Source organism: Agelaius phoeniceus, chromosome 3 (assembly GCF_051311805.1).
Source record: "Agelaius phoeniceus isolate bAgePho1 chromosome 3, bAgePho1.hap1, whole genome shotgun sequence".
Taxonomy (NCBI): domain Eukaryota; kingdom Metazoa; phylum Chordata; class Aves; order Passeriformes; family Icteridae; genus Agelaius; species Agelaius phoeniceus.
The window spans coordinates 41,800,004-41,824,251 of NC_135267.1; the positions used below are offsets into that span (position 1 = coordinate 41,800,004).

The 24,248-nt window shown below is 36.8% G+C and overlaps 1 protein-coding gene across 10 annotated transcripts in view; it reads right to left on the reverse strand.

Moving 5' to 3' along the window:
- The window catches only part of PUM2 (pumilio RNA binding family member 2), a 68,569-nt gene that overhangs the window by 4,827 nt on the left and 39,494 nt on the right, over positions 1-24,248 (reverse strand). For 5 of the 10 annotated variants that reach the window (XM_054630462.2, XM_077175118.1, XM_077175115.1 and 2 more), the window contains exons 11-19: positions 18,478-18,621; positions 17,184-17,465; positions 12,257-12,493; positions 5,785-6,052; positions 5,108-5,237; positions 3,579-3,713; positions 3,179-3,316; positions 1,366-1,491; positions 706-827 (exon numbers count right to left, since the gene is read on the reverse strand). In XM_054630462.2, the coding sequence (XP_054486437.1) occupies positions 706-827; positions 1,366-1,491; positions 3,179-3,316; positions 3,579-3,713; positions 5,108-5,237; positions 5,785-6,052; positions 12,257-12,493; positions 17,184-17,465; positions 18,478-18,621 (1,582 nt within the window). The remainder of the gene's footprint in view (positions 1-705; positions 828-1,365; positions 1,492-3,178; positions 3,317-3,578; positions 3,714-5,107; positions 5,238-5,784; positions 6,053-12,256; positions 12,494-17,183; positions 17,466-18,477; positions 18,622-24,248) is intronic. The other 5 variants (XM_077175119.1, XM_077175117.1, XM_077175116.1 and 2 more) reach the window with 3 other exon arrangements.

Here is a 24,248-nt window from a genome sequence, read left to right on the forward strand (position 1 = left end):
CAGGCAAAAAAAAAAAATCCAAATAAACTGGTTTGCTAGCAGTTTTTAAAACAAATGCCCCCATAAAGTCACAGTGCATTCTATGTTATTTTGATGACAAGGTTACTCTCACTAAATCACCTAGAATGAATTCTCAGGTGTATTTTTCCTTCACAAAAGGCACATAATCCATATTTCAGCAAAAAGCACAAAAGGAGGAGTTGTAGGTTCCCATTTCAGAATAGTTCAGTCCTCCTACAGTAGTCTTTCAGACTTTCTAACACAGAAAATCCTTGTCAGACTGAACTACCATTTTTTAAAGCTAGCCTTGTTTTACTTGCAAATTGCTAGGCTGGATTGAGAGTCAGCAGGTCCCAGCTCATTGTCATCAGCAAATCACTCAAGTTCCAGCAGAGCTTTTCGCCTGGCTCTGGGCATCCTTACATGAAAACCTGGAACCTGTTCCCTGCACTTGCACAAAGTGAACAAAAGCCATCCCATAAACCCACAGAACCTCCTTTGTTTTGCTACAGAACATTTGTCCCTTCCCTTCCCCAAACCCAGTATAAAAATATCACTACCATTCATCTCTATAAAAATATGGAATTTCAGGAGGTAAGATAAACAAAAAAAATTATTGTATCCCTTTAGTAACACAAGAAATAAATCCAGTATTACAACTTTACAAGGTTAATGAATTTTTAGTATATGAAAGTTATGCAATACCTGGCAAATTTGTGCTGACTCAGAGCTAGAACTTTTCCTCTTATTTCCGAAACAATTTTGCTTTTGTCTTCAGGACGACCATGCTCCAGTACATGTTGAATAACGTAATTTCCATATTGATCCTGAAAATAAGATGACTTAAATTTTCTTTTGTGTTCATACCAAATAATGAGTACTGACAGCTGTTGTATGTAAGCATACAGTATGAAATTACTCTTTGCATGGATATAAGGAAAAAACAATAATGTCAAAATTACAGAAGCAAAGTGATGCAAGAAATATTTCATCATGAATTACTTAATGGACCACATATTTTACATGAAAAATGTAAATAATTTGTAAAACCAGTGTTTTGCAGAGTATCTTTTATCCTCTTAAAGAAAGAAGTCCTCAAATTTAAGATCATACTTTTTAAACAGCTGTAATATTCCCCTGAACACCAAGCTACAGTCAAAAGTGTAAGAAAATTGCTTTTTACATCTTCTTTGCCTCCCAACTTCCACATTCATTTTCATTAAAACTATAGAAGGAAAGAAAAACAAAAAAAATCAATGTCTACAAAACTAAAAAGAGGCAAATGCATTTAAACTAGGATACAGGAGTAAATGATGATAAGAAAAAACTCTGAAGTGCATTAACAATGAGCCTACATGCACTGACCTGCACCAGCTGCTCTGTGTGTTGATGCAGCTCTTCTAAGATTGGCAGAGTCTGCTCAGCAGTGCAGTGCTCCAGAATACGCTGGATTACTCTACAACCATATGGATGAGTTGAAAGCACAAATACCTTGAAAACAGGATTGCAAACTGAATTAAACCAACTGAAGCTCACATCTATTGCAATATTGCTGCATTCGAAATGGAACTGAACATACCAACTACTACTACTAAAAAAGTTTTGTCTGCCTAGACCAGAATTCCATTTCCAGGAAAAGTCAGGAAAAGATGAAAAAGCAGGTTGTTGTGTGTCAAGGACTCCAGAAAACGTACAAGAACCCAAGTGTTCATTACAGTGTTTCTAGCCTACATAGCTGCAGAGGAAAGCCTGGAAGTATGACCCTTAGGTAATTGCTGTTCAACTTTCAAGCTTCCCTTTTTACATTCTTTTCAAATTTAAAGACTTTGACCCTTATAAAAAGGAATTCAGTAACAGTGGCTGATTTTCACCAATTCCATGTTCCAGTAAACACAATAAGCTCCCAGTTACAGATATAAAGTTTGTAAATAACTACTCAAAACATACAGCCAAATATTGCTTATTCCTTCTGCTTGCTTCTCCTGAAGCTACATTTGTGATTTGGGAATTAATTCCAAAAATGTCATTGCTGATCAGGACTAAACACAGAATCTTGTATGATTAGGCATCAACTCAAATGCAGGAGAAAATTATAAGTAATATCACAAGTGTGACATTTTTCATTTGCCATTTCACATTAGCTACTATTTTCTATATGCAATTACTTGGTGCTTAGGATGGACGTTCAGTACATAAACTCACACTTTAGTCAAGGAGCTCTATTTACAGTTTAAAAAATGAATCTCATGTACCTCATACATCCTCATACACACTTTTTGGTGTAAAAAGACCAAACCCTAGAAACCTTGGTATGCAATTTAGTACTATGTACAACAACAATTCAGGTATTGCTGTTGTGTAAAATGAGAAAGATATTGTACATTTTATTAGGAAATACATTTGGCCATCCATTAAAGTAAAATTTAGTTATATAGCCAAGTTAGTAAGATTTTTACTATTCTATTTACAATTCTTCTCAAGACTATAAAAGTACACACTTGTCTCAGAGGATTAAAATGTTATTTAGCTGCAGCACATTCACTAGCCTGCAGCACAATATCAATCTTACAGTAATAATGCTTTTTTGGAAACAAAACAAAAACCCCAATCTGAAGTAAACAAATTCTACACCCCCTTCACACTAGTCCATATGTAGGGAACAGATTAGTGAATTTCATCACTGCAGTTCCTTAAGAACTGACATTCATTGGGAAACACTGAAAGACACATGTGCAACAAGACAGGAAAATGTAATTTTTAATGAAAAATGTATACTAGAGAGCATGTACGTTGTTATTATTATATAAAAAATGGCCCTGCCAAGATCTGTGAAGGCAATGTGAAATGGTGCTATCACAACACACAAACACAAAGCCTGGGCATGCAAAGTCCCCCTTTTATGTATTTATATTACATAAATATTTATTATTATTTATAATACATACACAAATATGTCTTTCTAGAGCCTTATCTCCAACAAATTCATTTTTTTACAGCATGTTAACTGCCTCTCCAACAGCTTTTCATGCCATCATTCCCTTTTTCATTCTACTTAAAATAAGCTGAGTGCAAAGTGGCAAATGCTATCTTGTACATGCAAATGATGGACAAAAACCTGCAAATCTTCTTCTGTGAAATCTAAGCAACCTGCAAAGAGGAAATGAACAATTGGCACTACCTGTCCTTTGAATGCATCAATGATGAACTGGAGCGACTGGGGCTGAACACACTCAATGCATTTTTGTACGACGTGGTTTCCATTTTGATCCTTCACACATTTCAGAACATGGCCATCCAGCTCTTTCACCATTTCATTCTGGAAAAACAAAGATTATCCTTGTCTTTATGATGGTATTTCCCCCACCCCTCCTTCCTTAAACGGGGAAAAATTTAATTTCATCCTGACTCCAACCTTCATATTCACTGATGTTAACTGTGTACCTCAGTACTTTCATTTAAACACCTACTTTAGCCCCCCAGCATATTTCATGATGAAGGGAATAATCATCAATTTAATCAAGTAAAAAGAGGGATACAATAAAAAGAAATAAAATGAAAAAAGCATTGCTCTAACTTACAATTACCTGCTGGTCAGGTGAGATTGACTCGAGAGCTTTCTGGATGACACGACAGCCGTACATCTGCAGGGCCAATGGCAGAACGTGACCACGGATGCGTGTTGCTAGGGCTAACTTCTGATCCAGGCTTCCAAACTAAAAGGAAATAAATGTGCTGTTAACAAATGAAGACATACTGCAGCATGCTGGAATTTACATGTCAGAGTAAATATTGTCAAGATGTACATGACTGTAGCATTTGAGTAATTTTTCACTTTGTATTTTGGTGGGGATATTTACCAGAAGCTTTTCTTTTCTAAATGCAACATTTTGTAATATTCCACAACCAGTTCACATACCTGCTATCAAATGCATGACCTTGAAAGACAACAGAAGAAATAATATAGTTTATATTTGTCTGTCTGTAGGAATATTTAAGTGGATGGTGTCACAGCAATATTCTTGCAGCATTGCTGAGAATTGTCAAATTCCACACCTGTAGTCAGCTCTGAAGAAAGCCTGACCAACAACTTCAGCTGCCTACCTTTACAGTAAAATGAGGTCCCCTATTGCATGTAAGGCCACATGCACTTTTGCTGAGAAGTGTTCTGCAGAATTAAGATGAAAACACTCAGCTAACAATGATTAACTGTGTGTTCATCCAACTTAACATTATGGAAAAAACAGCAAATGATGACCCTTAAGCAAAATCAAAATCTTGTATATCATATGTCAGTGACAGTTTACAGAAGATATTTTGACTGGTTATTAAAAAGAAGTTAAAAAAATGAGCACATTATTTTATAGACTATTAGAAATCACATTCTTGTTTACAGCAAGTATCTTATTCTTACTGGACATTTTCCAGCTTCACCTTCTCACCACAAGTCTTTGATATGGCCCTTGATTTAAAGTACATTATACTAGATACCTTTCCTACATATAACTTTTCCCAGGACACAGGCATTACTTTTCTCTCTGCAAGCCAAATCTTGTAATTCTTTGATGAAGCTTTTTTTTTACCACATAGTTTTTAAGAGAAGACGAATCTGTTTAAAATACTAGTTGTAGTAATATTGGATGTATCTTATGATGGATACCCTTTACTCAAAATTCTTCTGCCTTTGTACATTTTATGGGAGTTTCCCCATACACAGCACTGGATGAAGCTCACACAGACTGGTTGAGCGCAAGTGCATTTTGCAGACCATTCTGTACCATGATGCAGTAACCAATAAAAAGCATTTTCCAAATACTTATGTTCCCCTTTCATCTGCTGAAAGTCTCTGTAAGTTCTGCTCAGAGGTTTGTGAAGCCTCAATGTGCAAAGTTTCACCAACATATGCACCATCAGTGTAAGGAGAAACCGTGTCCATTATGGCAAAAACCACCGGATACAGAACAGAAAACACCCATCCAGAGTTACACCCTTGGGTTCTGTGGAAGTCATGCAGAATTCTGCTATAGCGTTATGGCAAGACCAGTTAAATTTAATCAGATTTACAGCACTTCATTTGCATGTCCATCCATACACTTAGTGCTATGCTTACCTCAAAGAACTTCTGTATTACATAGTTTCCAAATACATCAGTCATCAACTGATAGGCTGCTTGCAGGATCTCATTAAATACCATCTGGCGCTCAGCTGGAGTAGCTCGCTCCAGCTTTTGCTGTATAAATCTAAGTGCAAAAAAAGGTACATTATGCTTTGCATCAACAACAGGAAAACCTCTCAAACACTGTTTCAATGAGACACCTCAACACTCTAAAGAAAGCAGTCAACATTTATAAAATTTATTAAAATGAAAGTAGTGCCTCTGCATATAAAAGGATACATTTTACTAAAATTAAGATTAAAAACTTTCATTTGAAAAGCGTTAAAGATGAAAAGAATAACAGTAACTAAGTACTTGATGATGTACTGACAAAAAATAGTTGTACATTCCAGATGCCACATATTTTGTTTTCTTAATCAACTCCTTTTTGATACCTTAATACTTGAGTTTACAAGTCTAGTTATGAGGCTATTTCTACACAGAGAACTTCTACAGGCAGCTAAATTAATACTACTTTTACAATGAAATTTCTTAGAGAAGGTCAGCCTAAGAGGGTGTGCCCCAATTAAGATGCTTTGAGTTAAGATGACAAGCACCTCATTCAAAAGTTTCATATTAATAAAACAATATCAAAGCAGCCAAATATTATTAACTATTTTTATAATAATTACCTAGAACCATGCTGGTCTTGGGAAAATTCAACAATATGCCCAACAAGGTCCCTTAGCTGAAGGTTAGGGAAACGATTGTTCCTGAAATCTTCCAGCAGCCGGCTGCGTCCGGAAGGCATAATGTCAGACCTGCTGTAGCGGAGGCGCGAAGGAGGGAAGAGCTGGCTGCTGGAGCTAAAGAGGCTGGAGGTGCTCGCCGCACTGCGATACTTGGCTTCGGCTCCGGGGGCTGCAGAAATATAGCGACCACTACCATTTGTCAGTCCTCCTACAAGGAAGCAGCTTTGTCAGTCACAGCCATGAGAGGGAAGTAAGCAACAGCAAAACAGCAAGTGAACTAAAACTACCAATACACCCTGGAGCCAAAGAAAACAACAGTGCTGTCTTGTTATTTGTATTTACCTCATTGTGGTCAGAGGAGTTAGATAGCTTTATCTTGCAATAAATAAAACCATTATCCTCCTCATTTTTATGTGAAAGGCACCAGGAAAAGAAGTGTCATTAGAAGAATATATCAAGGTAGGTAAAGTGAGCACCCACTCAGCTTTACAGAAACTTTAGAACTGGGTGGGCCTTAGGCTTAGTGGGCAGATTTCCACTTTGCGAGTCATACTGGCTTATACCCTTGTTAGTAGTCTTGAAGTTAGCCAATTGTGTCAAAATGGACCATGAAATCTGAACTACCCTTCAGTCCCTACTGAGATACCTTTCCAGCTTACAGCACGTTAAGGGCATTTTTGGGGAGGCACATGTGGTGCCTCTTGCCAGCTGTACGTGTCCTGCAGGTTATTTGATGACTTCAGCATCCTAAGCTTTCAATGTGGTACCTCTCCTCAGCACTAAATATGTCACATTTCCAACCAGGTAACTAAGAATGCTCTACTTAATTATCCAACAACCACAGATATATCAAAGTGAAGCTCCTTTTAGAAACATGAAGTTCTTTCCTCACTGCATAAACACTCTCATTTCATGCTTCCTTGCTTTCTAAAAACTGAATTGCCTTCCTGTGTCTATGTCCCGCTCCTGTTTGCTAGTGATTCCACCTACAGCTCCTGTCACTCTACAGTCCTGTGCATTTCTCCTCACACCCTGCTCTCTAAGCAGTGTGTGTCACTCTGAACTCCTCCAGCATGCCTCTTCCCTCCTCTTTACAAAAGGCAGCAATTATCATAAAATGCATCCAAAGCATTTTTCCCAACTGCTGTATGATTTTTCAGGGAAATACTCTTACTATATTACAAGCAGAAATACTCAGAGACAATTCCCACATAGAAACCTCAATTCTACTACTAAAACCAAACTAAGGAAAGAAAAAACCAAACACTCCCTGAAAGTATTGACTATGAACTGGAAAAGGAAAGCATTGTGTCTCCCTGTCTAGGAAGTAACATTGTAATTAAAGCCCTATCAAAGTCAACAGAATAAATATCTACATTTGAATTTAAAACAAATTGCAGTACGTGCTGTTTGAATGGTGCTCTAGTATAAACTTAATTTTTAAAAAAGGAAAAAAAAAAAAGGAAAAGGAAAAAAAAGAAAAAATAAAGAAAAAATCCAGCTGACTGTGCCCTAGCCAATCCTTCATTTGGTTCCAAGTATTTATAAGGCCAGGCAACAGCAGTGTTACAGTGGACTGGCAATGTATTGATGGTGAAGTTATCTTTCTCAAAAGGTCAAATTCTAGTACCAGAATCTGAAATGTTAGTGCTCTGCAAGACACATCAAGCATAACATTTATTGCACTATATAGTACTATGCCCTAAAATAGAAATAATTAGTACTTATTTTATAATTAGTCTTCAAAATTGTGATAAACATCAATAAATACTTTATGTCCCACAATACCTTTTAAAAACTACTAGGTTTTCTCTTAAATTAAAGTCTCTTAATTCTCTACAGCCAGAAAAATAAATTTTTTGTAACTATTGTTTTTAGTTTCCATTGACAAACACTATGGTACTAAAAAAAAAAAAAAAAAGAAAGGAAACCCAACATTCTGCAGGTGAAGCAGTGTGCAGAGTGATGGTCTGCCATAATTTCTCCTCTAGGAATGGACTTCTACAGAAAAAAAAAGTTATGTAGCTGAAATGATGGTATTTCTCATCTGAACTATGTAAACATTGCACACCAGTGCAATCCTGGCTCCCCTGCAGGTGCTGTGCAGTAACACTATTTAATATCACGAGAGGGCACCAGAGCCCATCTGAAAGGAACTTACAGGCTACCTTCCTGTTGCAGGATGACTATTACTCCACTGATCACATGCTCAATTCTGTGCCAGAAACTAATAGGGCAGTTTTGATCATATGCTCAGTCAACATACACGGTCATAGAACTGAACATGTGAATCAGGAATTGTTTCAGCTCGTTGTTTTTTAACTGAGCCTTCATTTCTTTAAATCAAATGCAACAATTTATCCAGTAACTAAAATAGAAATTTGGTAGCTTTTAACAAATGTGCTATTTATGTGTAATATGCATTTCCTGCTGAGAATTAGTAAGCCCTTTTCAGTCTAATTTGGGAACCATCACTTTTTAAGACTTGTAAGACAACTATGCTGCAACTGGGAGGCTCCTGTCTAGCCTGTGAGACTATTTTGGACAATCACGTTAAGCAGGACAATAATACAGGAAGGCTGTACTAAGAAAGCACATCCATTGTGCCCAGAAGAACCTGTGGTACTCAGAAAGCAGAACATTGTAAAACACTGGATACTATTATAAAAAAGAGTAATTTAATTAGTAATTAGCTTTTATTTTCACATAACCTTCAATTACAGCAATGTTAGGGCTCAGTGGCAACTCTGCAGATTTGAAAAACAGTAAAACTCCCAAAATAAAGGCATATTGTCTTAGATACTTATTACATGCAGATATAATTGTGAGTACAATGGCCTATTTTCTTCACCAAACTAGGCAAGTAATAGCCTATATCTTGTAAGTTATTTGGGGAAGATACTCTACTGAATAAAGCACTGAAAAATTCAAGTACTTATTAGACATCAGTATAGCCACACAATTCCAAACTCTTGGGGAATGAAGTGTGCCATTTGATCTTCAGATAATCAATTACCTACCACTTCTGATCTCATAAAACAAAGACCTCCAAAGTACTGAGTAACACTAAGATGGTTTTACAGTTTAATTGAACTTAAACCCCCATGGCTAATCCATAGGTAGGAAAAGGCAGAGAGATATAAAGGGGATATAGATCATCTAAATCAGAGCCTAAGTTTCAAGGACACAAAGCATGTTAAATTATTGACTCCTTAACACATTTAGTGTTAAGGAGAACATGAAAAAACACTAGAAACTAGATTCAGGCACGTGTATTTTGACAGCATTAGTCTGTTAGTATTTATCAAAGTATTTTTTCAATTACTTCTAATAAAGACAGAAAATACGTCTACTGCAGAGTAACTTATTTACATGTGTCAGCAGTTTTTTCTAGTAACACACATACATGTATGTAAATGTTTTAAACTTAATTTCTATTAAGTATTTGCTCATCTGTAAAAAAGTAGCTTCAGCTCATCCTAAGCTTAAAGTTTCATCTTCATATGGAAAACAGAATTACACAGATCTATGTATATTTCAAGAATCAATGCATGTGTTTATAATGACTGGTTCCCTGCAGCCCTACAGAGAAGGGGCACAGCTGAGGCAATGCAAAGCTCCCCACACTGCCTTGCCCAGGGGCCTTTACTCTTAACCATCTCTGAAGGTGCAACAGCAATCCCAACTGCTAACAAGCCTGGCTCCCAACACACGGGAAACAATTACCTCCAAAAGCCCAGATTTTAGAAATTCTACTCTACACCAGATTTCTATTCTTAATATGTTGCAATTACCATCAAACAGGGTAAGGACTACTAATCTAAAAGGATTTTTTACGACAATGGAAACCCACTTCCTCTTGCAGTTCCTTGTACTTGGGAGTGAAAGGGTAGTTCAAATTCATGACCTTACTGCTCCAGCTGATTACAGTAAAGAAGCAGTTACAGACAACTGACAAATCCCTTCAAATACAGGAAAACTGACACTAGCACAAAGTCATTAACACATTCCTATTTTAGGATGTTGGATAGAAGTTGGTGAGAAGAGATAAAAACAGTAAAATATCACAAATTTCTTGTAAAAGGGAAATTGTTCTTTTAAGCTACAAATTGCAGCAGTGTCTGACAAAGGGGTTATAAAACCATGCACCCTTTCCCAGTGTAGTGCTCTAGATTCTGGCAGCTGAAACAGGAGCAACCGAGTTTGATGCCCATTTTAAAACAAGAGTTAAACTTAGCTGAACCTGTTGATACAAGCAGGCAGGACAAGTTTGGAAGGTGGAGGGAGAGCTGCATTTGACAGGCATTATCAGAATACCAATGGAAACTGCATGCAGACATGAACTTACAATGTTGTTCTACTCTGAAAAGTGACTACATGGTAACCATACCCCTTATTAAAGTACACTCCCTGTTTGATTTCAGGTATAAGTTCTCACTTAGTGAGAAACCTTTGATTTTTTTATTTTTTGTATGTGAGAACAAAATATGCTTCCAAGAGTGGTTGATGAACACACCAGAATAAATATAACAAGACAGACAATTAACTGCAGAAATAACCTTAAAGTCTTAGATGGCGCACTTTGAATGCAACTGTGCAAAAATATGGCACAGGGCAGAAAGGCTAAAAAAGATTACTGTATTTTTCTGCATTTTTTCTGAAAGCAAATATCCAAAAGTCCTCCATTTCCAAATTTCAGGCAGATTTTGTAATATTGCAAAAAGTTATTATCAGTAATCAAGGTCCACTTCATTTGGATGATGAAGAGGACACCTGGAAGCCAACAAGGTTGTGTCAATTTTCAGAGTACAACTGTATATTCTGGCAGTTACACACTGATCTAGTACATGATTTTAACAAGCTATTAGGCTTAGTTGACACTGCCAAACAGTTCAAAATGGGTCAAAGTCAGTATTTAACAATTTCTGCTGATAGAGGCAATCCTCTGTACTGATCACAGCCTATTTTCTCAGAACTGAAAAAAAGTCTTTTAACATTTATCAAATGTGAAACAAACAAAACTTTGAATGGTTTAAATTTTAGATAATGCCTTCCAAAATTTCGTTTAAGTATAGTTTTCAGCAATATGAAAACTATGGTGAGAGTACTTTGAAAAGAAAGAAAGAAAAAGATTTCCATGATAACCCCATTGTCAGATGTTCAGAACTTTCTCAAAAGCCTCCATTTGGGCTGAAACTTTCCATGCTTGGTCTCAGCCCAAAGGTGCACTTTGTAGACCTGAAAAAGGAAAAAAGGTAAGTAAAAAAAAATAAAACGTGCTGAAACATCCCCTTGCCCAGTTTTATTTCGGGTATTCAGCACTTAACCTTGAAGGGGATACTGTACTGCAAATGTAATATATTTAATTATTTACCCTTGTTATACAAATCACTCACACTTTTCTCACTAAAGGTGTATTATGGTAGGCATTTAAAATATTTGTTTCCTGTTCTATTTGCACTAAGAAGTATAGGGGATTATGCTGCCTATTGCAAGCATGGAACTGTGCATTGAACAGTTACTGGAGCAACTGACAACTCAATCTTGAATTACATCCAGTTCCACTGTATGATTTTAGCATCTAAATTAAATGACTGCAAATATTCGCAGCAGAAAAGAAAAAATGTACTAGGTAACCTCAGGTTAGAGGCATTATCTTCTAAATATACTGTATACTGTGGTGGGGTTTCTTTAGATCCTTTGTTTTTTTTAACCTTTTTTTTTAAAGAAAGGTTGAGCTCTCATGTTATCTTACTAGCCAAAAAAAAATTTGAGAAATTATTTTCAGCATTCCTTAAAAAATACATCTGATAACAGAGAGCCACCACTAACAATGCCTTTGCTACTTCTTTGACAAATGTTTTTTTTTTTGTCTCCTTCCATCAGTCTGGTGATAAATTACTGTCTTCCTGGCAAAGTAATTGGGCCATGAGGCTGACTGATTCAAAAATCACCTTTCAATACATTTTACATTGAGAGAGAGCACTGCTCACTTTTCTACTTTATCATGGCAAGGGGCATTAATGAAAGTCACTTCACTGTTAAACACATCATCTAAAATGTCCTTAAAGTGGCAACACAGTGGAGGAGAAACAAAAATAATGCACCTTCGCTTGTCATACTGTGGAAACATAATAGAAAAAGGACCAATAATTCTTACTGGGCTTCTACAAGGGAAGAAAAATCAGTTGTTGGCCCGATACTGCTAAAAGCTGAGTGCCCTCCACTGTCAAATCAATGAGCATCTGAACGTGCTCTTCACCTTTCAGGAATGGCCCCTCTTCATTACAAAACTGTTTAACAGCAAAGGTAATGTGACATCTCTTATGCAACACATATTTTACACATAGAAATACATACACACATACAAACAAAAAGTGTTTTTTTGGTTTTTTGTTTTTGTTTTTTTTACCTAAATGCAAACTGGATGAGGATCCATGTGATGAAAGTGATGGCGGTGGCGTAAGTGAATGTCCTGGCGTTTGGCTTGGCAGAGGCATGCCTATTGGACTTGGAGAGGAGGAAAATCCCAGACTATTGTAAAATGGCTGCCCTATGGGTGCTAGGCTGCTACTAGATCTTTTGTACAAGTCAGAGCTAGTAGATAGAGAATCTCTCCTTGTGGCACTACTACTTGCAGAACTGCCAACTGAAGAAGAAATAAAAAGACCCTAATTACACAGTGTCAACTGAATAAAACCTATCCCCAACTACAGCTGGGCAACAACAGATGCGATCACAATAATTACAGCAATCGTTATGACAAAGACAATCACTGTGATAACCACACATGCTTTTAAGTAAATCTAAGTGGGTATAAACATACCACTGGCAAATAATTTCACCAATGTCCATGTCTTTCAACATTTCACACTAGACTTCTCACAGTAATATTGCAGTACTCTGTTTTAAATGCCTGACTTCAGGCTTTGGGACAAATATAGAATTTATAAGATTAGATTACACTGTCACTTTATTGGATAAATTATTCTAAAAATATTGCCGCTAAATTATTTGATAATTCTTTTTCCACCATAAATTATTAGTCAGACAGTGACGCTCATTTCAGGAAAAAGTCTAGAGGAAATTTGTTGTTGTTTAAGGGTTCACAAAATAATTATATTGATGTTCAGCTGTTTCTGAACTTCCTTGTTTGTGAAACCCTCACCTGTAGGAAAAAAATGACTACTTTAAATTCCCTATGAGAATTATGGCTCTCAAAGAAGTGTTTTGAAAAGATACTATAAAGAGGGAATAGGCCAAGAAAGAAGATGAGAAGCACAGCAGAGATAGGAAAATTAAGTGAGAAATTAAAAATGTGATTTTACTGCTATCAGTGTTTCTGAAAGTCAAATTAGACTAGAGGCTTTGGATAACAGTGTATTAGTGAAGGACTGGTTATCCTGCACAGCAGCATTCAGCAGGGCGATGAGCAGTCTAGGACAAATTAGGAGAACAATAAAAAGCTTTTAGAAATGTTAAATTCTAGTATCTGCTGCATACTAGTGAAGTACTAAACTAGAGTGCCTGTTTTAAACATTGAACATTATTATAATCATGAACCAAATGAAGATTATGGATATTTTAATAACTAGTATCTTTCTTAAGCTGAATTTGGAAAATTGATTACTACTATCGACTATTTCAACTTAAAAAGGAAAGGTCAAAATTTTTACTTCCATCACCTTTGTCCTTTTCAAGTACTTTCCTACTAAAGCTGGCAGCATGGAACAATATAAAGGTCGCCTGAAACTTTCCATTTTTAAGACACTAATTTGTTTTCTCATAACATTAACAACTTGGCTAATATTTTTCATGGCAGGACCTTGCTTGGACAAAATTTTTAATAGAACTTTTGTCTAAACACTGCCATTTCAGGAATATTGTGAAAGAAAGGTGCTTTATCTTTACCAAAATAATCTAGCTACCTCTTTGAGAAGTTGATGCTTTCATGCACTCAGACCAAATATGCTAGCAACAGGAGACCTTTATTTTCACACTCTTAAACTGGATTAAAAATCTTTGCAAAATCACAGTTCACCCAAGTTCAGCACAGATCTGCTACAGACTCATAGCTGAAAACTTAAACTCCTGACCATAAACAGCACGTCTGAGATGGCTGATTAAGGTTGTGCCTGCAATTGAACTTCAGTGTGTCATGTCAAAAACAGACTTTGAAACTGCTGTTCAAGATTCCACCTTGTGTTGGAAAGGCCCACGAGGCAATGAGGAAAGGAAGTTTTCTATTTCAAGTGGTAGGGAGACAAAAGCCAAACACAAGAAGTAGACTAGGGAGAGGGGAAAGAGAAAAAAGGAAACCAGAAGGAAGCGAGAAAGGTAAGACAAAGGAGCCAACAAAGAGACTGCAAGAAAAAGTGGCAAGCACTTTCAGTGGGACTGAGGATGAGAAGAAAGCAGATCTGAAGAAAAGTTAGGCTGTAGAAGGTGTATGTGACTGTGGGGCAAAAAGACTGAATAGTAAGCTGATGATGGGAACATCACACAGTACAAGTAGAAACAGAAACATACTTAGGAGGGAAGCAGGAGATAAATGTTGCCTGGAAACTGGGAAGGAAGACATACTAGAGGAGAAACCAGAAGGAAAAGATACTGGACTAACTAGGCAAGGAGATTGAGAATAAGAAACCAGAAGAGCAAATTAAGGCAACAGTTGAAAGAAATCTCAAGCTCTGAGACCAGCTCTACAGGCTCTGGCTCAGTGAGCCATATCAATGTTAATACAATGCTACATGATGGACTGCCATTTTTCCATCTTTCAGCGTTTCTTATTCAGCTAAATTACTGCAGCTTAACAAGTTACCACAAAGCAGCTGAGCTGCATTTTCACACACAAAACAAGCAAAGCTCACAAAACCCAGAAGATAAGTTGCATTAGCTTACTCCTCTTCCCCCCTCACTATCTAATCCAATTCCTTTACAGTTGTTACAAGCCAGAAGGCGGCATCTGGAAAGCTGCCACAGTTGATCTAATTCTTGGCTACCTGTTAAGCTGCAGTGACTTATCATCATGTACCTAAACCTTTAAAATGGAGTATGAATAACTTTATTATAAAAGAACAGAGACTGTGAGTACATACAGTCATTTATATGGTATGTTTGCTGCTTTCAGCTGTTACTTTGTTCAGTCATTCAAGCTAGAACATGCTCACCTTCACATTTTTTGCAGCTATTTTTGCCCCCTGCAAAAACTGAAAACATAAGGGCAAATTGTGTTCTGCCATCTATCAGTCTTCATGGCTATATTTTAACTGAAATTCAACATTTTCAACACACTGATGGGAGTTACAAAGAAACTGAAACCATGGCACATAAAAAATTAAACTTTCAATTTGCCTCAATATGCACAAATACCACTTATTTAAGTGCTCATCTGTGTAACTCAATTCATATATACACACAGGCCAGAATTCTAAAAAAAATAAGTAATCAGGAAGCATTTTTAAAGTGGCTATTAGGGCAAGTACAATTTATACTTGGAAGAAGGGCACTTTCAATATACTTTTATTCTAATAATACTACTAAAAATATTTCAGGTTTAGATAGCACCTTTCATCAGCACTTCTCAAACTGCAAAAGCATAGGGTTCCTGCTTCCCTGTGCAAACTACCATGCTAATTAAATCACCATGGATACTGCTCCAAGATTTCAGCATGTGCTCTCTGTGCTGAGGGCTTTGGATAAAGCTCTGTAACTGACCTTTGCTACAAGAATAAGGCTTAATCTCCTGTGCCAGAAAAAGCTATGATGATTTTCTTAAGTAGATACACAACTAAAATTTGTGTTCTATGGAGGTTCTTCAGATAATGCAGGATAAAAACTTTTACAACTTATATCTATTCTATCTAGAGACCTTAAATAGCTGCATGGTATTAAATATATATATTTATTATGACTATCTACAACTGTAATGAACTGTCCCTAGAGTGAAACACAGCTGCTAAGGATTCACTGAAACCTCACAAATAGCTCAGGACAAGTTATATTATGTAATATTGGATAGTACAGTTTTGTAAATAAAATTTACTTGCTATAAATTAAGGAAAAATTAGGAAAACCTACACTACTGAATAGCCTCAATTTTTTTTTTAATTGAACATAGGATGTTTTGGGTCTCCTCTTTAAAATCAAATACTGGACAGGATCACTGTAAAAACCTGATTTTGGACTTCCTAGCATTAGTTTTGTTAAAGCAAATAATTTTTCTGATTATTTTATGAAAATTAACACTGAGAAAAAAAACTGTGTTTGTATGCAACATATTTGATGTCACTAGTCACACAGTTACCAAACAACTACCATGACTAACACTGAAGGGTGTGCTTTTCCTTCTGTTTTTTCTCCCCCATATATTAGGTCATTTTGTAATTTTATAAAAGTTGCTTTCTTTAGTGCTAGTTTTCCTTAATTTTGCAAAGAATTATGTTAGAGTGCATAAAATTCCCCCAATTTCTACCCATTTGCAAGATATGCAAGATCAAACATGCTCCCCTGATTTCATTAAAATAATATTAGTAATAAGAAGCAATTCAGTGCTGTAAACTTAGAGATTAATAGCAAAAGGCGATTTCTTAAAAAATGTTTATCTTGCTTTACTAAAACTGAATTTGAAATATAAAAAACCTACCTTGCATGTTTAAGAACTGTGAATATGAAATTCCTGCTTTAGAGCAGAAATGTGACAGAATGATTTTTTTAAAAATACAAACAGGTCGGTAATATTTAGGAGTATCTGTTGAAACAATTAAAGGCCCCAAACATGCACAGAACTATTTAGCTTAACTGTATCCAAGATTAAACCTGCTAGAGCTAACAAGGACTATTCTTTGGTATTAGGTATTTTTGTTTTATAAATTCTTTAAAAAAGTTATGGAAACAAGCACTTTGATATTAGATCAAATTTAGAAAGTTATATGCTCTAAGAAAATTAGGAATTTTTCTGATATCATTATTAAAACAAAAGAATGTATATCTTCACTATCATCAATTGTTACTTTAACTACAGAATGAAGACTTTCTTGAAAACAAAAGCAGCTTACAGAAACAGTAATTTCTGGGGCACAGTTCAGTGATCAGTATGGAAAAGTATTTTGGAGATTCCTGTGACTACAAGATATTGTTCAAAAATGCATCTTCTATACAGAACCCAAGTGAATTTAAAAAACTTCTTTAATTTCTCCCTCTGATTTGCTTTAAACTTATATAACCTATTTTTGCATTTTTTTTAGAAATGTTTGTATATATATGATGCCTGATACAGATACATTTTTTTGCTTAGCACAAAAGTCTCACAGAATGTCCTCACTATATTAACAACCTACCTGATGAGCCAAATCCACCAAGTGCAGAGCCGATAGCTGCTCCTAAAGAGCTGCTACTTCCAAAGCCAAGAGATGTGCTTCCTGGTTGGCCAGGACCATGTGAAAAAAGGGAACTGCTCTGGGAGTTATTGGTCAAAGAGTTACTGCCATAAAATGAATTGGATTGTAGGCTACTATTTGTTTGCTGTTGCTGTTGCTGTGGCTGGGCACCAAGTGGCCGAAATAGACCGTTCGTGGCTCCCGCGAGATTGTTTGCTGTTCCTCCAGCTGAAGCAGCTGCAGCTGTAAAACACATGTTTTCAATCACAATTACTCTCTTGAACATTTCTGACTGAAAATGGATTATTCAGAACTAAATTGTATTTTCCTGAAGCCCTCTTAAAACAAGCAGAAATTCACATATTAAAGACTAAGAGACTTAATAGTATTATACAATCTTACTCAAGGAAAAAGGGTGAAGACAACACATGTTTTAGGCTAATCAAGGCTGCAGAACTGTTAATGTAATTGAGGGAATTTCCAGTGTAAACATATAAGACATTACTGTTTACTGAACTTTTATATCCAAAATTGCAGTGGCAGAATTGCAGCTAAGAGTCATTCAAAGACATCTTCAGCTACTGTCAGAAGCAAGCTCTGCACAGAGAAAGAAGCTGACAGATTAACTTAAAATCTAATTTTCTGAACAGATTAAGTTAATTAATCCAGGGTTAATATTCTAGATTTTAATTTAACAAATGCAATAAACGGTTCAGTAAAGTAATACTAGACCTTACACCTGGTAAACAAGAAGGAAACTAGAGAGTTTTGATAAAACGAATTCTCCTCTTTTGCTTTCCATTCTATACATAGCTTTCTCCTTGCCACATTTTTCAGGAGAAAAGAAGTTTCATGAGAAAAGCATAGCAAGGTTCCAGAGCAGTCCATCTTCTGCCAGGCCGAAGCAATGAAATGATGCTACCTAGAGGACACCATTTAGGGGACTGATGAGAAGTGCATGTTATAATGCATGGGGAGAGGAAGGAGAAAATGTTCCTATCTGACAAGTAACATTTGCAGAAACATGCCTGTGTATGTATGGGAAGAGGACTGTAAATTCCAATTAAAAATGGAAAATCCCATCTGTGAGAAAGAACAGAAGACAGAATAAAAAAGCAAGCACGCACAGTATATCCTTCACAACTAGAAAACTTCACAGATGCACAGAAAAACACGATATCAAATATTAATCAACATTACTGTTAAGATTCAGTAGAGAAGTGAAAGAAACCTCTGTGCAGGATTAAATATTTACCTGCTTGTGCAGCTGCAGAACTGATTAGCACAGGAGTTGAGGCCACCAATCTGACCGGTGCGCCAAGGCCAGTTCTTGCTCCAGGGCCTACGACTAAGGCACCAGTCTGATCGTAATAGGCAGTGGGAGCCAGCACCTGGTAACCTGCACCACACAGGAGACAAGGATCAGTGCTACACACAGGCTCACACAGCCAGCATTTCCTCTCTCCTTGAAATATTCTAACCACAAACTACAAACCGGCATTTCTGCCACAGTCTCTGAATATCAACTGGACATCAAAGAAAATGCAATAAAGATCATAAAATATTGGGATAAAATAAGATTTAGAAATGCTTCAAGTTATTTTTTACAACTAAAATAACTGCTAAAATTAGTAGTCTAAAGTTGAACTTACTGTCAAGGTTAAAGTTTCTAACACCATAGTGAGAAGGTACAGGTACAACACAACTGGCAGATTTGGACCATTATCAAATAAATTTCTTTCAGTAGTTTAAAATACTTTTCTCTTGTACTCCTTTGCACATGGAGAAGCTCTTGAGAGGAGTACAATTAAAAGGCTAAGCTAAATGCAAGTCTGGCAATTCCACACATTACCTAACCACACTTAAAAGTCCATCTGCAAAAAACACATTAGGAAAGGAATGCTGTGTGTGCAGGAGTACCTTGGACCAGCCAGTTTCACAGGAATAAAAAAGACTGTAATCCAAGCATAACACTTCATTCAGTTGACAGTTAAGAACTGGAATTGATGAAGAAAGGGAGGAGGAGTTGAAAAAGGAGAAAAGCAAGCAGTCGGAAGGAATACAGGATACAATATATGAATGAAGAAAAGCGAAAGATCCAAAAGAAAGCCAAGCAAAAAAACCCCTTTATTTAGAACTAGAGCAAGAGAATTAATTTTAAAGCTCTTGACACTTTATCGTGAAGTAGATGAATTGGAATAAGAATCCCTCAAAAATGGAAGACAAGCTATGATAATCTAAGAAAGGGTGCTGATTTAAAAAACAACAATTTCTAGTTGTTAGGTTGAGTATTCTTATGAAGCAATGAAACAAAACCCAATGGAATTTCAATATTCCTCCCATGTTCAAATATATACTAACAGTATTAAGAAAAAAGACAAGATTGCAAAAGTCACACATCTATTTTTGTACATGTCAGAACAAAGATTTTGCATTCTAAGTCAGCTGTTCCCATCAGTTGCCTGGTATGTTCAGAACTAGGTCTAGCAGATTTCTCTCTGAAATACATATGGACCTGAACATAACTGGACCTCTGATTTAAGGTGAGTACCACAACCACCAGCCTTCCAAGTCATATTTTCTCGTCCTCAATTTCTAAAACATCTCTAATCTCCTCTGCCTAGATACCAGCCAAAAAAAGAGCTGGAAACATCATCTGCCTTCTGGCCTGGTGGTTGCAGTGCTCTGCAGGGAAGATGGATACACAGGTCCAAATTCTCACACACTAAGAAAATATGAAGGAGACTCAGGTAGCCCTGAACAGGACAGGAGCAATGAAAATCCAGATTTTTAGGTTCAATTCACAGTTCTGGAAGTGAATGCATTATACTCGTTATGAAAAATCATCATTGCTCTAATTCTAAACCTGTTTGTTCTCACTGCTCACTACTCGCCTTGCATTCCAGGGACATCTACCTTCTCTTTCCCACCAACAGCACAAGAAGACAGTTGCCCTCCACATCATTTGTCTGAAAATTTGGCCAGTTAAAACCAACCAAAATGGGTTCTTACACTTGAACTAGATAAAAATACTTTGCTAGAGGTGCCACTGCCTCTTCCACCTACAAAAATGTGGCCTGCTCTACCCCTTCCACTACTAAGAAAAGTTGCTACATTCCCAAGGTAGGGAAAGGTGACTAACTATTGTCTGTTTTACTGTAGTTCTGCAGATAACACAAAATATGAGATTAGTGACACAGTACAGAAACTCATTATAAAAACACATGTTCCTGCACACATTAGCAATGTTTAATTACTAGTACCTACATAATTTCTGCTTCTACTCGTAGCAGGTTGAACTGATAACAACATGCTGGTTCTGCTGTTTGTTCCTGCAGTATCTTATAAAACCACTTTTTCAGAACCCAGAATCGGCTAATGCTTAGCAGTATTTACTCTGCCCACCTACCCTCTTCAAATCCACAAACCTATGGATAATGCTGTAACTGTTGAAGTATAACTGCATAAAACACCCACTGATTTTATGTTTACACCCTTCCACTCATCTGAAGCTGACATACAGCTTTTTATATGACTTCAAGCCCACAATGTAAACAAGCCTATTTTCCAATGCAAAATACCTGGAGGGGGGCAGGGGAGATAGCTTACACATTGCATAAATTAAATTTACTGAAATTAATACTAATGCATTATTATCTAATTAATATTAGATTTTCTAAAATAATTTACTCATATGACTGCTAAATTAAAAAACTGAAGCAATTTGCCCTTGCTCTTTACATTAGAAGATGTCCAAGCCCTCTTGATACTTCCCTGACATTACATGAACTTGTGATCCACCCCCAGACAGTACATTTAAAATAAGTCATGATAAGCTAGGTCAATAGCATCCAGATACTGCCACAGAAGGGTCAAGACATGAATGAGAACTGATGGGTTCATTTCTGTTTCCAATTTCTGAAATACATTCTGAACCAAAATAGGCCTCAGCTTTCTACTGAAATCTACCACAACAAAGCAACATAGGACTGGCTATTTGTGAAATTGCTAAAACCTTGCTAAGTGAATCTGCAGCCTCAAAAGGTATAAAATTTTTTGCTCTGATATCAAAAATAAAATTTCAGAGAGACCATCCAAGATCAAATTAAGTAACTGAAGAAGAGTTCTCACAACAAACTTAGAGCTTCTCCTTTCCTTTCCGCTATTCCACAAATTGTGCCTCATCCCAGAAAGCTGAGCACAAATCTAGAAACTTCCCCTGGCTTCTCTCTTATCAGAGATAAGGTGATGACTTGGCAGATCTCTTCTCTAATTCCCCCTCTTCCTGTTTCAGTTTTTATTACCTTCCATCACATCACCATCTCTCACTGTGGCTGTGCAATTTCCCTTCAAAATTAACAATTATCAACCTTACTTCATTGCCTTCATATTCAAGTTCTCTGTGGTGTTCCCATGCAGTGAGAAAACTAAAACATACTGTTTCCTAATCAGACCTTTTATTTTAGAGTTCAATTGCTCTATCTATATTTACTGTCTCTGTGTCAGCAGGGAATGTGAAAGTAAACAATCTAGTTTAAAACGATGGTGTTTTGCTGAAATGATTTCTAAATGTCTCCAGAAACCACAGACTCTGAAAAACTTTCTGATTCTTATCACACAAACCTTGAATATACCTAAGAATGAGAGGAAATGAAATCTGCTCTCTTGGCTCATGCATCTCATCCTTAGTATTGCCCTTCTCCATCCAGCAGTGCAACTTCCCTCAGTGATGACATCCAAATATATGCCAGTTTGCCACCTGTCTCTACACAGTTTAACAGCTGTGACACTCCTTAGTGCAACTGAATTATCTGGTCCTTTTAAAAATGCCAACCTCTACCCTCCCCAATTCTCTTTGTCCAAAACCTGAACCCCTATAACCTTTTGCTTGTACTGATGAAGACATGCTCAGCCTTATCTCTGCACATCCTCTCACAAATCAAATTCAGAACTTACTATCCAGCCAGTAACCCATTTATACTTTCTATAACCACTGTAACTTTGCCTATACTGTATATCTGAAACAATGAAATCTGACTTCTTTTACATACTTCCCAATGCAATGTCACACTTCAAATTCCTCTAGGTAATAAAACAAAAAAATGCTAAGCCAATGGACAGAAATTGTTGATTTCAATGCTTTTTATTTGGGTGTTTTTTCCCAGACTACTCACTTTACATGTCCACCTGCAAGCCAGATGCACCATGACAGCTTTACTGTGTGAGCTCCATAAAACCAAGTTGTATCTGATCTAGTCAGTGCAGTCAGTGGAGCTCCTGGTGCGATTTGGCTGACCTGCTGTTACAGACATCTATTTCTGGGTAAGCTGAGCAGCTCTGCAGTCTCTTTACAGCAACTGCACAAGGAAGATCTCCACTGACTCCTTAAGACAGCTGAAGTCTCAAGTAGACTCCTGACTTTGGATGATTAAGCCAAGTCCAGAAGTTGCCTGTGATAAGAACTGGTTTTATTCATAAGCAGAATGTATACTAATTGCCCTATGAATTTGGGAATACCCTCTGATACTTTCTTGCACACGTATATTAAGGCAGAAACACTGTTTTTTAAGAATCTTTGTTATTGAATTACTTGCTCACTTACGATAGGAAGAATTTAAAATGGTATTGTGTAACTTCAATGCAAAATGCATTTCACATTAAGTGGTTTTAAAAAAGAACCTTAAGTTTCACCTTTTATCAGCCTTCGAGTACCCAGAGGGGCCTACAGGAAGGCTGGAGACTTTTTCGAAGAGCATGAGGTGATAGAACAGGAAGGAATGGCTTCCAAATGAAAGAGTGCAGTTTTGCATTGGATATTAGAAACAAATTCTTTACTGTGAGGGTGCTGAGGTACTGGAACAGTTGCCCATAGAGGCTGTTGCCACCTCACCCTGGCAAAACCAGGGTGGATGGGGCTCTGAGAAACCTGGGCCAGTGGAAAGGTCCCTGCCCATGGCAAGGGGTTAGAATGAGATGATCTATAAGGCCCCTTCCAATCCAAACCATTCTATCCTTCTATGATTTCTGAAAGGAGACCTAACAGTACCATTATGAGCAAAGTAACCTGGATTTCAGGCCCCTTCTCTCTGCACACAGAATGAGATAGGTACCTTAAGTGACACAGGAATACATCTTCCTTAACAGCTAACAAAGAAACACATGAAACATCAAATTTCAAAATAAAGCCATTAAATAGTTGGGATAACATGAATTTCATCCAACACAAAGGCTGTGACAAGGAGAAAGCAGCTAAAATAATTTCAAGACAGCAGTATGGACAAACTGAGCAATATATTCTGACTTGCTAGTTCACAGTGAAACAAACTACAAATATCCTCTCTGTAAAGAGTATTTAAAAGCTTGAAACTCAATTCGGACCTTCATCTTCTTGTAAAATGTCATAGTCCATTGAAACATGAATTTCACAAGAAATCTTGTTTATTACAGGTGTTGCTCAGTGGTTGCTGTCTGGGATTCACTGAATCACATTTTGGTATCTAGGTATTATTTAGTCATCCAGATTCAATTTTATAGTAAGGTAATAGAAAAACGCATCTCTGGAGCCAAACTCACTTTATCCTAAATCAGGAAACTAAAATAGAGGCAGACAAATCAAGAGTAAAAGTTCCTATTTCTCTTTGCTTATAAATGGAGCCCAAGCATCTCTCTCAAATACAGACACCAAACTCAGTAACAAGATTCCCACATATTTCATTTCCTCATTCTATATTCTTCTTAACCTAAAAAGAGGAATATCACCATCACCAGCACTCCTGAGTCACTACAAATCCATCTGATGATGACTGAAAAAATGTCTTTATATTTTGAGCTCTATTCCCTGTAATAGTGTGGTTGGTAAAGCTTAAGTCAGTTGCACACAATTCCTATTATACAACAGTCTGAAATATATTCAGAAGAATAAAGTTCTTTGGCCATCCAGGCTTGAAGCATCAGATGGGATAAAGCAGGAGCCTACAACAGAAACTGAATAAAAAGGCTCCTGCCCTCATGGAAAACCTTTTAGGA